At 33.4% G+C, this 13,551-nt stretch overlaps 1 protein-coding gene across 1 annotated transcript; it reads right to left on the bottom strand.

The window, feature by feature from the left end:
• Positions 1-303: 303 nt before the first annotated feature.
• On the bottom strand, positions 304-2,161 carry LOC145580680 (putative receptor protein kinase ZmPK1). Its single transcript, XM_081637806.1, has 2 exons — positions 1,406-2,161; positions 304-1,305 (listed from the first exon to the last, which is right to left on the bottom strand). The coding sequence occupies exons 1-2, from the start codon at positions 2,159-2,161 to the stop codon at positions 304-306; spliced, it is 1,758 nt and encodes a 585-aa protein (XP_081493932.1).
• Between the last annotated feature and the right edge of the window lie 11,390 nt (positions 2,162-13,551).

Genomic DNA, 13,551 nt, shown 5'->3' on the forward strand with positions numbered 1-13,551 from the left:
AATGATGCACTAAAATTCTTAACATATATGGATTAAACTAAGAAAATGCCAAAGAAAATTAATTATAATCAGTCTTTCTTTTTAATAATATGGGTATGTACATAATAATTAGGTTTAGGGTATGGAATGATCACCTTGGAGAATCTCAACCACCTGACTCATAGTTGGCCTTGCATCTTTGTCATCCTTCACACACTGCAAAGCTACTAAAGTCAGGGTCTGCATCTGCACAGCATTGTAGTTGCCTTCCATCATTGGGTCCGCGATTTCTTCAACCCATGCCTCCAACGTTGGTACCTCGATCTATTTCTCCCTTACCCATGTCACAACATCAACAATGCCAGGGTTTTCACCTGTTACTATCTCTAACAAAACAACCCCAAAACTGTAAACATCAACCTTAGAAGTTATAGATAGGTTGGTAACCCATTCTGGAGCCATGTACCCTCTTGTTCCTCTAATCCTTGAGAAACTCGAATGACTTGCTCCAGTTCGATTCATCAACTTTGACAAACCAAAATCAGCAACCTTTGGATGAAAATTTTCGTCTAACAAGATGTTTTGGGGCTTGATGTCGCAATGCAGGATCCACTCCAAGCATTCCTCATGCAGATAAGCTAAGCCTCTTGCAGTTCCCAGAGCAATCTCATACCGCCTTTCCCAACTCAAAGAAGTCTTGGATAGCTTCTCTGCTAGTGATTTGTTTTCCATGTACTCTAACACCAACAACCTTTGCCTTCCTTGAGCACAATATCCCCAAATATCAATTAGGTTCATGTGGTTGAGTCTCCCTATGGTGCTTACCTCTGCTAAAAACTCTGCATCGCCTTGATCACTACCATCTACAAGCTTCTTGATTGCGGCAACTCTTCCATCTTCCAACTTACCTTTGTAAACAACTCCATACGATCCTGTCCCAATCTCTTCTCGAAAATTTTTAGTTGCCTTTTTTAACTCATCATGGGAAAACCTCTTGAAGCCAAATATGGCATCATAATCTTGTGTTACCTTGCTTGAGTCATGTTGACCCTTAAATAGAAAGCACCACACCATTAGAACACAAATTATTTCTGCAATTCCAATTCCAACAGCAAACCAAAGCAAGATTTTCAATAGCCCTCCTTCATCCTTTGTCCGATAATCTCTTTGCAGCTGGATCGTTGTATCACCTGCATCACAATAGAGCTTTGACTGATCTTCAGTTGTGCTATTTGGAGATAAAATAGAAGCACTGATGTTCTTGGGAACTTTGAGATACAGAGTGCCATGAAAATAAGGTGCTTGATATCCATTGAGCAGAAGCACCTTTGGGTAACAGTTAAACGTGTTGTGTTCAAACTTGAACAAGAAAGCCTTGCAGTCTGGTGACTGTAAACAAAGGTTTCGGCAGCCATCCAACGTGTACTTTAGATAGGTGCATAAGATCATAGCCATAAAATTCTACATTAGAGAAACCAATGAAATCAACCTGGCTTATATTATTAGGAATTTCAAATTCTGGCTCACACCCATGCATCCAATTTGAATGATCTTTAAGCTTGAAACCTGGTAAACAAGTACATTTCCTTCCAAAGTAAGGTGAATACTTGCACAAGTTGTTAGGTCCACATAAACCATTCACATTACATTGCTTAATGAAAGCTTCCCATGTAACAAACCACTGACCATTGTCTTCTAAACTGTACATCCTCAAATTACCATCAAAATCAAGAGTTAGCCTTCTCTGAGGCCCCATTCCATAATCGATGGCATTGAAATGCAGATCATCAGATGATTGAAAATGACCATTAGAATCAAAATTAGCAACTCGACTATCATTGAACGTGGTCCTACCTGCCTCCCAGCTAACTTGGCCAATATCAGGCCAATAAACACTAGATATCCCCATTCTGTCATCAAAGAGTAACCTTAAAACATTGTCATTATCAAAGTAAAGTTTGTAGAAACCAGAAGAATAGTTTGTTTGGCTTCTATAGGAGATCAAGGTGAGCTCCCGGGTGAGATATTGGTTTGCAAGTAAAGTGTTGGTTGGAAATTTAAAGCTTTGCCAAAGGATGGCTTGTGATGAGTTTTTAAGAACAAGGTTACCCGAGTCAAGAAGCTGTAGAATTGAGCTTCCAAATGTGTTGGATGACCATACAGTGATTCGGCCAGCATCCATGAGTTTGAGATTGCCATCTTTCTAGAGCTTAAGCCTGGAAAATTTGCCGTTCACTGGTTGATCTCGATTTGCCATCCAAACAACAGCTTTGTCAACAGAATTTTTGAACCAGATAGCAAAGCAAAATGCATTGTTACCAACAGGATAAAACCCTGCAGAGAAAACACTGTTTGGGGAAGTTAACATGTCATTTGGATTCTCTACAGAAAGAGATGAACCCTTACTTAAAGAGTTTCCATTTGTACTAAGTATGGGGATAGGGGCAATGAGAAGGATTACAAAGATGATAATTAATGTTTTCATCATTGCTAGGTCTCATAGAAGGATATATGAAGGACATGGTAATGCATTATAGGCCAAATAAGAGAAATTCTAGTGTCATGAAAAAATAGATTAGACTAGAAACTAGGAAGTCAATCCCTTTGTCGGATAAAATTACCCAGCTTCTTCTGTATAGAATACTTTTCTCAACCTCCGTAATAAAGAATATGACATGAGTTTACAAAAGACTCCTTAAAATAGATGGGCCATTACTACTTCTTCCTCTTGCGAACCCAAAAGAAGTCTCATATTCTATGTTACTCGGACTTGGGTATTCATATCCGACACGGGAACGTGTTTAAGTGTCCGACTCGGCTATTTTGTGAAAAATTTCTATGATTTTGAACTAAAATAAAGTGTCCAAGTGTCATACCTATGTTCGAGTGTTGAGGTCCAACACGGGTACTTGAGGTAAAATGAAGAGTCCAAATAACATAGCTCATATTAATCACAAACTTTTATTATTTCAGAATATGACTACTAATTCCGGACAACACGATTAACAAAATATAACTAAGGACCACCACACTTTTTCCGACTCTAACATTAACAAATTCAAAGGCAATACAAACCCTAATTGCACAATATCTCAACTGATTACTCAGTATAAAACATATCAAATTTTCAGCTTATCACCCCTGATGTGTAATACCAGTTAACCTTATCATTTTGACCACAAACTTATATATTGATTTTAGACCATCTAAGAATCTTCAGACTTGAACCATTCAATAATTTCATCTTGCATTTATGTCTGATTAGCAAAGTTTTTTAAAGTTCACAAGTTGAAGCACATATTCTTACTAAACCCTGAGATACGTAATCGCGTAAACATCCTAACAAAGATTTTTAAAAGAGTATGACTTTGTGTGCTACAAAATGAGCATGAACCCCGAAATTTATTTGGTACAAACTTGAATTTTCTTTGTGGAGTAGTCATTCTCATACACTAAAGTACTAAACACGTCAACGCATGTCATTTTTCTGGTGTAGGTAACTTCATATACTCCGTAGTTCTTACTTAGTACTTTCGTGACAGAATTTGTTCTTAAGGTCTTTCTCAACTGAGGTAAAACAAGTGAACCTGCGCACAAGGCACACGCACACAATTGTTTGGGTCATCAACTAAGATATATCACTATGGTGTGATCCTTTTAGTCATAGATGTAGAAAGGAGTAATAATAAGCTTTACTAGCCCATATGATACTCAAGGTCAACTTCAAAAAAAAAAAGTAAGAGAGTTACGCAATTCAAAGGTAAGCTCAAAATATTAAGTAATAGCTCAAATACCCTATATATGTTATCTTTACTGAATGGTCAATTGGTCATTCTATCTTTCAAACAAAATGAAAGATCAAATCGTTTGTATGACTGACATACAACAAAATTTTGTATACTCTCTCTGTCCCAGTTTACTTGCAACATTTTAACTGAACACGCTTGTCGATGTACATGTTTAACCGTTGATATATTTTATTATATATTTAAATAAGTTATAAAAAGCTTATATTAAGAAACTATACATTAAAATATATCCAACAACATTTTACATGATTACATTGACTTTCATATAATACCTAAAAAAGATGGTCAAAGTGAGATGTGTAAATAGTGCAAAAAGTCAAACCGTTGCGAGTAATTTGGGATGGAGGGAGTATGATAGTTCAAACAATATAAGACTTCATTTTTTTTTTCAAATAGCTAAAGTGTTAAGCCTATATAAGGAGTAGCAGACCAAACTTAACATATTATACTACTCACATGTATAGCTTTTTCACTTGACACATTTACTGAAATCAATGAAAAACAGAGTGACTTCATTTTAAAACACAAGTGATTGGGACCATATTACAACACATGAAATATATACAAATCGGAATTCAGAAATACAGTTAACACCTAAAAAGGCAAAAGGCCAATGATGTTCCTGGCTCAAATTCACATAAATATTATGGCAGGAGAAGCAAAGAGATCATGCAAGTCAAAAGTGTAACAGAGATTATGTTCTCAAAGCATAAATTTAGTGAAATGTGAATGACATAATTCTGAACCTCAAACTTGGATCCGTGAATTCTTAGGAAAAAAACAGCCTATAACTTGTAGGTCATTCAACACTGTCAATGTCCCTCTATTTTATGTTCTAAAGAATAAATAATAAATTACAAACAAATACCTCTTTGTCTCTCTATATAACTACGTACGTGCACCAATAGAATTCATACAAATAGGAGGAAAATAATAAAATTAATAATGAAAGAGAATTATTAGAGAGAAAACAAATTTATCTTATTTGATTTTGGTACTGAATATTCACATGGCTAACATTCAAAATCAAATAATAGTAAGCTAGAATAAATCCCCCTTGGAAGCTTTTTACTTGTGCTTTCTCTTTTTTAACACAATCTAACTCCAATTTCAAAGATGATCCGTGAACTAACTTTGTCCCTCTTTGTTTTTATTTATTTTCTTGTTTCTTTGTTACTGTTTGAGCTGAGATGTATTAAAGTAAGAATGTTAAATAATGTCTAAAACAATGATGAATGTTGTTCTCTTTAAAACAACTTCAGTTTCACTATAATCACAAACACTATGATGTTATAATGGTGGGTCATAAAAATAAGTTGGGGGTTATACCTATCAATAAGAAAAATAATAATTGCAATAAATAGGCCGATTTGTAGAACTCCATTAAAAAAAAAAACAAATATATAGTATAACCTTAGAAGTGTAGATGTTAACTAGCTAGCTGAAGTGAGGCGTAATAGATAATGCCAATGAAACAAATGTTATCTATATCACTATTCTTTGTAACAGCCAAAAAAAAAAAATCTAACGACTCATGTGTAAATTATGGGATTAACACCACCTTAAGTATATTTTAGAAAATTTTTATATTTTCTCTAATGGTAACAGAGTATAGTTTTGTCTCTTGTCAAGAATTGAGAAAAAAAGTAGAAAAATAAACAAGTTACAAAAGCGAAACGTACGAAACGTATTCATTAATTTGTAGGATCATAATTTGAGTACACTTTTAAAGATCAAAATCAGTATCATTTGGAAGGATTTCACAACATGTATTTATTTATACAAAATGCCAATTTTAATAAAAAATGAGCGCTCTTTGACTCTTTGTTTTCTCTTTAATTCTACCCAACGACGACCTACAAATACCAGCCGCCGCATGAAAATTTATCTTCTCACCTCTACGTACTTGCAACAAATTTATTTACACATAATTTTAGAAAAGTTTAAAGAAAAAATTTCTTTGCACAAGTAGACCAAGTTCAAAATATTATACTTCAAAGTATGTTGATTAATGGTAGAGAGAACATTTTATTCAAAGAAATGTGAAAATGTACGGGGACTATGAAAAGAGAAGAAAATTAAAAATAACCAAGCTAGGTAAACAACTACAATGGTTGGTTAATTCATTTAATAGCTTGGCATGCCACATCATTTTCTTAAGGTATAACAGTTCTAGCTAGTTTTTGCTCCAATGGTTAAGCTAGTTGTAAATTATTTTATTTTTAAATTAATAATAATTTCTATCTAATAAATATTTACCAAACTAATTTGCTTGCCAAAGCTAATCATCAAGATTTGCAACAATGGCATAACTATTAGCTTAATATTTTTAATATTTGCAAGTTAGTCCCTTTTCTCAACCATTGGAGTTGCTCTTGTTGCTTTTAGGGACTAGCTTGCAATTTAATAATTTTCAAGCTAATAGCCAAACCATTGGAGAATAACTTAATAATTAGCCTGGCCAAGCTAATACCAAGCAAATTAGAGCATTTCCAATGGTAAGCTACAAGAGCTTGTTGCTTACCTTGATACATCAAAATTTTGACCTAGTATATCATTAAGCTACAAGGTGCTCCAATGGTGATAAATAGAATGTTGTAGCTTGAATAAATAAATAAATAATATAAGTGGATGAAATGTTCTTTGAAAAATCAAGCAACATAGCTTGTTTGAGCAACGTTGCTTGATGTAGCTACATCAATATCGTCACTCCAATGGTAAGCTACATGCTTACAATTATATTTAATTTGCAAGTAAGTCCTTTTTGTAAACCATTGGAAATGCTCTTAGCTTAGAAATTAATTGTCTTTAATAGAAAACTAACTATTTAAAAAATAAAGCTGAAAAATTTAAATGCTAATTAGCTTAACCATTGTGGTATAAATTAGCTAGAAGGAAGAATAACTTTGCAATCCTAGGTGGCATGGCAAGCTAATTGTCAATTGCTCTTAAGATGAGGGGAAAAAAAATCAATGTAAAGGAATGTACAAACTTTTAAAAAAATCGGGTGTACAATAATTATTGTACATCCATTATAAAGATAGCCTAAAATAATCAAAAGTTATCCCTGGAATGAATAAAAGTTATCCCAATATGCATAAAAGTAATCTAATACAAATAAAAATTATCTATCCTTTATTGGTAAAGAATCACATTTTAAATGACTAAAATTCAATTATTAGTTTGGTGTTTAGAGAGCCACAAGGGCGGGGGTGAGAATCGATCTCAGGATCTCCTATAATCGGAGGGAAGCCTAACCACTTGAGTTATCCTTCAATCTCAAATTCAATTATTAGTGATTAAATGTAATTTTAATTATCTTTATAAAACTTTTCTTGTTGTCTATTTATATAAAAATCGTATTATGTTTAAAGTTGCTAAAAAAAGACAAAAAGTTGTACACTAATATCAGTGTAAACAGGGTATATACAAAAGTTATTCAAAGGAATGATGCACTTATTTAAAAACGGTGGAATAAAATAAGTGATGCACGTACTTAATCAAAAACGAAGACGGAGTGAAGTCATTGCCAAAATAAAAAGTGTTGCAAGTATTCAAATAGAACAAAAAAAACAAAGTAGTGCAAGAATTTAAAAACGAAGAAGGTATATTTACTCTTCCATTAATTAAGTAATGAAACAAGGGTTTAATTTGGTGATGGTAACTGAATATCACAAGATGATCAAGACATCTCTAGGAATAACAACTTTATGTCAATGTCTGCGTTTGAAGAAGGTAACAAGTGTGATGAATGCCACATGCATGTGAACTATCAAACAAAGGATTGCAATTGACCTCAAATCCAAAGAAAGGAAGCATGATATTCAACATATAGAATTGAGTTGGATTACTTTGGAACATTTGGTGTCCCTTTTCACATTAATTGGATGTAACTAGATTAACAATTCATAACTAACAACAAAGGAAGATACAACGGTGATAAATATACCTAAGGTGGGGTCCGCTAGCTAGATTGAGGCCAGGCAACAATAATAATGATATGGAGAACATAATTAGTTAATTACCAACATTATGAAGAAGTACAAAATTGAATCATTATGGTTTGGATGCTACCAAGTAATAATTTTGGTTGGTACATTATACAGAACTACATATAAATCATCTCTACATCTGAAATTATTTCGTTTTTTTACAAAATTAGTGGGTTTGGGATGAATATAAGAGGTCATCTCTCATTATGTTTCAATTTTTTTTTGTGAGAAGAAGATATTTTAAATGTGTTGAGTACTTGGGTTTGAGATAGATTGGCCTTATTCCTTAATTGAGTTTAATCCCACCATCTTATTATTAGTAAATTTAGTAATAAAGCATGTGAACAGGGTTATCTAATTTGTAAATAAAATTTATCAATTGAGTAAGCAGACGTGTAAGATAATTGGTCAATTTTATTGCTCGTGTTGTCTTCTAAAGATTACATGCCATCAAGTAAATAAGGGGATACAATCTCAAAATTTCACTTGCCATTCCTAAATTTTCATTAACATAGTTTTTTTTTTTTTTTTCTCTTCAATAGTCATCCGTGTACAACCTCGAGCTTCGTTTTTTACTGACTTTAACGTGCTTCGTTATTTCGTGCCATATTGTGCTTTTTCCAAATAAAGGCTACTCAAACCGACCCACAACTCAACACACATAATAACATGTCATGTCATGCCTACAATGTGAATGTGTCGTGTTTTTTACATATTGTGTCATCTCGTGCCTCGAGCCTGTCCGACCCAATGACATATAGCTAAAACCCCTACATAAAATTCTCAATTAAGTGATGCCAAATAGCTTTGGATTGGTGGTAGTGAGGTAATCATTAGTCATGAGAAAGGTAGAGGTCTCAAGTTCTAAGTTTATTAGATTACAAGCCTTGTCTTACTATTAAATGCCCAAATGCGTTTTAAACTCTTTTTTTAATCCACCATTGAGCAAAACATACGAAGACTAAGAGGTTATAGGTTCTAAGTTTATAGGCTTCACATTATAATTGGATGCACAAATGCATTATAAACTCACTTCTCTTTTACATTAGTCCTTCATACAAAAAAATCTGACTCCGTCATTGAGCAAAACATAACAAAAAAAACATATGGCTCCACCATTGATCAAAACTTACAAAGGCTAAATACAGAAGGAACTTAGTAACATTTTAGACCTAACATTGGATGATAGCCAAGAGTTGTGGATTATGCATCAATCCAAATACTCTTAAGACTCATCATCTTCATCTTCATCTTCAACTTGAACCACCCACAACACACCCCTAATAAGAAAGAGGATATAGTAGGAAATACAAACCTCATAAAATCCATATGATTTCTTTGGACCCAATGAAGGATGAAATAATGTCATTGTGTGTCTAGTGCATGCCTTTCAAGGCATATCATAATAAGGACATGATATCTTAAAAGCTTTCCTTCAACAACCAATTCCCTAACCACAAGGAAACACATTTCACTTCCATCTACAGTTTTACAATTAATAATAATAATACAAGCTCAGGAACAGAGTAAATAAAAGGCAACGCATTCCTCCAATCATCTCTCTTTAACACCCTCCCATTAAAGATCACGAGAGGGACCCCAAAGTTCACGAGCATGTGATCCCACAAAAAGACGGCTCTCTAAGTCACATCTTCATATATTCCATTATTTCCTTTCTGGAATTTTACATTACATTATTCTTTTATGATGGTCATACATTCATTTTTTTTTTTTTTCAACGATTCTATCCGTGATACTCTACTTGGTAAAACTAGGATATGCTTTGTATTATAGGGTTCCTTGCTACCTAAATTGGGTAAATAACTAAATATAATAATACACACGCTACATAACAATGTGTGGGTGTTAACTAGCCTAACAAATGTGTGGTCGTGTGGATGTTAACCAATCTAATTGGTAAAATATACTCCGTATATATGTAATCGGTACCCAATTACATCAAATCGTGTATGCTTTATGGCTCCCTATAGACCAAAAAGAAAAATCATAATATATAGTTATGGACAATGACTAAATGAGAGATTGTTGCCTTGTTGGAAGAAGACCTGATTGCTACCTCCATGTTAAAATCTCTTGAGCTACCAACCTCACAGTACTACACCATCATTTCTGCTTTAAAGTATCAGTTTACAATTATTATATTGCAATGTTCTCTTAGATTTACGCTTACATTACCACCTTATTGACTAACTTAGTAGAGAATTCAAATAATCAAATCTCAGAGGATCGGACTCAGATTTTTATACGTCCTTAGCGCCTTACACTTAACTTTGACATCACATTTTAATTCTCTTGCCTAATTTTTATCAACAAGGACATAGGCAATCACAAAAGGCAATGATATAGACAAAACTCATTACCCATAATTCACAAAATAAGTGAGTTGGTGTCTTTTGCAATAACATGAGAGACTAAAACTATAAAAATTTCACTTTCAATGCCAGGTAAAGAGGGAAAATATTCTTTCCATAATTTTCTCACTGTCTAAAAGGAACAAGTTGCAAACATAAAGGCTAAAGTCATGGCCCTATTTCAAGCATATACCAGTAACAGTTTTAGTAAATGAACACTCAGTCCTTACTTGTGGATACAGGATGTTGCTTTTAAGACCATAATGAGAGCAACAACAAACTATAGAATGAATCATTAAAGCTCCGAAAACTATTAACTTGATCGAATTAAACCAAATTGCCAATCAAGAAGATATGAATAATCTAATACACGTAACAAATTACCAATCAAGAAGATATGAATAATCTAAAGTATACAATACACCTAAGAAAGCCTGCATCAACTAAAGCCTCAGTGTGGTTATCTAAATAGATAATGTATGAATGTGCAGTCGATAGTAGAGATGTGTACAACACAAATGCTCATACTTTGTACGCACTTGCACATAATTCATTCTAATTGCTAGATATTCGAGTCTCAATAATTCGCAAGTGACAATATGATAAGTTGATAACTATCACAACCAAGACCTTGATGTCTAGAGATGAAAGTATGGGGAAGAAAACAAGCTTGCCAAGGCAAATTATCTGTCAGCTAGAAGTAGCAATCACTACTATATCAGGAGGCACGTAAGATTATAAGATGCTAAATCCTTTGTTTACTAGTCAATTTCTGGAGTAAAAAATTTGATAAATCAGGTCTATTATGTACTTGTGCAAGTTGTCGCATTTTTTCTTGCTTGATACCAAAACTCAACATGCTTGCAGTTAGAACTGATGAATTCTTTAAAATATGTTTGAATAATATATGCACCTAAAGTCTGCACCTGACATAATATGCTGTGCTCCGAGCTAGAATATAGAAATCTTCTAATGCCCTTGTTTAAAATAAAAAATTATAAAAATTTTGTAATTCTTATTCATGTCATCTCTATGGTAACAATAATTGATGGTAATGAATTATTATTGATAATTTCACACTGGCATTCACACTCATGCAGTTCCTTTACAGATACTAATTAACTGTGTAATCCCACAACTTACGCACATAAAGACAGAAGAAGTAATTTTTGATACTACGGAGTAATATTGCCTACATGTGATTGGAAGCTCTTTGATCGTACAAGCAATGCACAAAAAGGTGTCAATACACAGTTGATCTACTGACTACTGGTGGAGAGGTGGTTGAGTTCATCATATGTCCCCTAACCCTGGCATACGTTTGACAAGTCTCAACTTTTATGTTAAACTTTCAAATAACTCCCAAGTCCCAATATTCGGGTTCCTTGACCTTCTAATATGTATGGACATTCGACACTTCATTTTCATTTTAGATCAAAAAAACAAGAACATAGTTCATACTAATAGCTGAGTACGACAATTGGACCCCACACACCAAACCCGAGTTTGTGTAACATTATAGCTCTACTCTACAACTTCGTATCAATAAAGGTGGCCAAAGTGGTTTGATTTTTATACTCAGGGGCCTTTATGACTCACTTTGGTGCTTCATTTAGGGGATGCCTTAATTTTTGTTGGGGTTGCTATATTGTACTAAAGCTTTTCTGGTATTTTCCGGAATTACTGATTTCAGTTTTTCTAATTTTGAATTTGTAGCTTGAAAACCTGGCTTCTGTGATTCAGCCATTAAGAAACATTAAGAGTGGTCTTCAACAGCTGCTATTCAGCAACTTACTCCAAAATGATGATTAATTGATTACAACATATTAATAGCACATAGTCCATATGACATCACTGACATTCTGAAAAGTGAAATATTTGTTTTATGCATTGCGTTCTCCACTCTCCACAGTACTACAAAAATAGAGCATTCTCTGTTATAACAAACCAGGTAAAGCTCAAAACAATGGGCTATTTTGGCTGCTGTGTAACAGTATTTTTAAATCATGGAACTATTCTGATCCCAAGCGCAGTAATTACTATGTGTAGAACATGTTTTGCCAAGATCAGACAGTAGCTGTTGTTAATCAAAGTCATAAATTGTACAACTAATAGCATATTTTCAGCCTAATCCCTTTGACACGTACTGAAACATCTGAGTAGCTAAAGGAAGGGAAATCAACCTGTAGTTCTAATAAGTGTTTAACACAAACTATCCATCTCTCTAAACTATAATCAACACTTAAATGTTGTATCTTTATTTAAGCTTAAAATTGCACTTAAAATAGTCTGCATTATCGTTTAGATATACTTAAATGAAATACTTGATGTAACTATCTAATCAACATGCTAGCAAATTACACTACTAATTGAACCTACTGCCTGTGAAAGCTGCTAATTCGATACTAATAATTTCTTCCAATAATATGAGCTAAAACCCTTAATGTATCGTTAATAAAGTTCTCCGTCTAACATTTTAAACGTTCTTGGGGAGGTTCCATAGGAATTAATCTTGAGAAAATTGTTACTAAATCATGCAAATTATAAGAAAATACCAAAGCTTAAAGAGTATTAAAAACTTGACTTACAGATACTCTGGCCCCGTATTTGCTGTTGGTTGAGAAGACAAAGTACATAAACTCTTGCCCGTGAATGTTGCATGTGATCAATAGAGAGCTGTTACAATCAGAGCCCTTGAAAACTTATAGCCATATGATGATATCCAGTCACGTGCACTCATTGGCATTTAAAACCACTAGAAAAGTGGAAAATATATCCTAAACCATGGAAATAAAAAATAACAGGGGAGATTAAGAATTTGAGGCAGCACCTATTAACTTTACATCAAAAAATATTGTGATAAATCAATCAAGATACTGCAGCGTATTATGCATAATCATTTTCATTATGAAATACAGAAGATGAAAACACATAGAGAAATGTTGAAGCAAAACGGGCATACTCTTTGCCCCATAATAAATTTTATATTAATGCAATGTCACATCTTAATAATAATTGTATTGCACATAAAATTGGAAACAAGGACAATATCTTAAGCTGTAAACAATATCAATTTTATAAACATATCATGATCATTATGCTTACATAAAATATTTCACGAGAATGCTAATGCAAAGTGCTTAGCCTAGCTGAGATTTGTATAAAATCAAGGATTATTATATTAGAATTTAGAAATCAGTATCAAGTATCAACAACTGGATGATTCACATGCAAACAAGAAAGCGACATATGTCAAGCATTTGAGGGCCATTGCAAAATTATCCCAAAAAAATTTTAAAATAAATAATTAAATTTATGAAGAATGATGTTGAAAAAGCTAGTAGCTTTGAAGAATTGAGGAGAGGAATAAAACAAATATGGCTTGCCTTATGGAAAGAT

The sequence above is a fragment of the Chenopodium album genome, chromosome 15 (assembly GCF_948465745.1).
Source record: "Chenopodium album chromosome 15, dcCheAlbu1.1, whole genome shotgun sequence".
Taxonomy (NCBI): domain Eukaryota; kingdom Viridiplantae; phylum Streptophyta; class Magnoliopsida; order Caryophyllales; family Amaranthaceae; genus Chenopodium; species Chenopodium album.

Excerpts from the sequence above, each read along its gene's own strand:
- LOC145580680 (XM_081637806.1), bottom strand. The coding sequence starts at position 2,161 with ATGGATGCTGGCCGAATCACTGTATGGTCATCCAACACATTTGGAAGC. Across the intron at positions 1,306-1,405 it reads ATCTTATGCACCTATCTAAA|GTGCTTCTGCTCAATGGATA; the intron begins GTACACGTTGGA and ends TGTTACCCAAAG.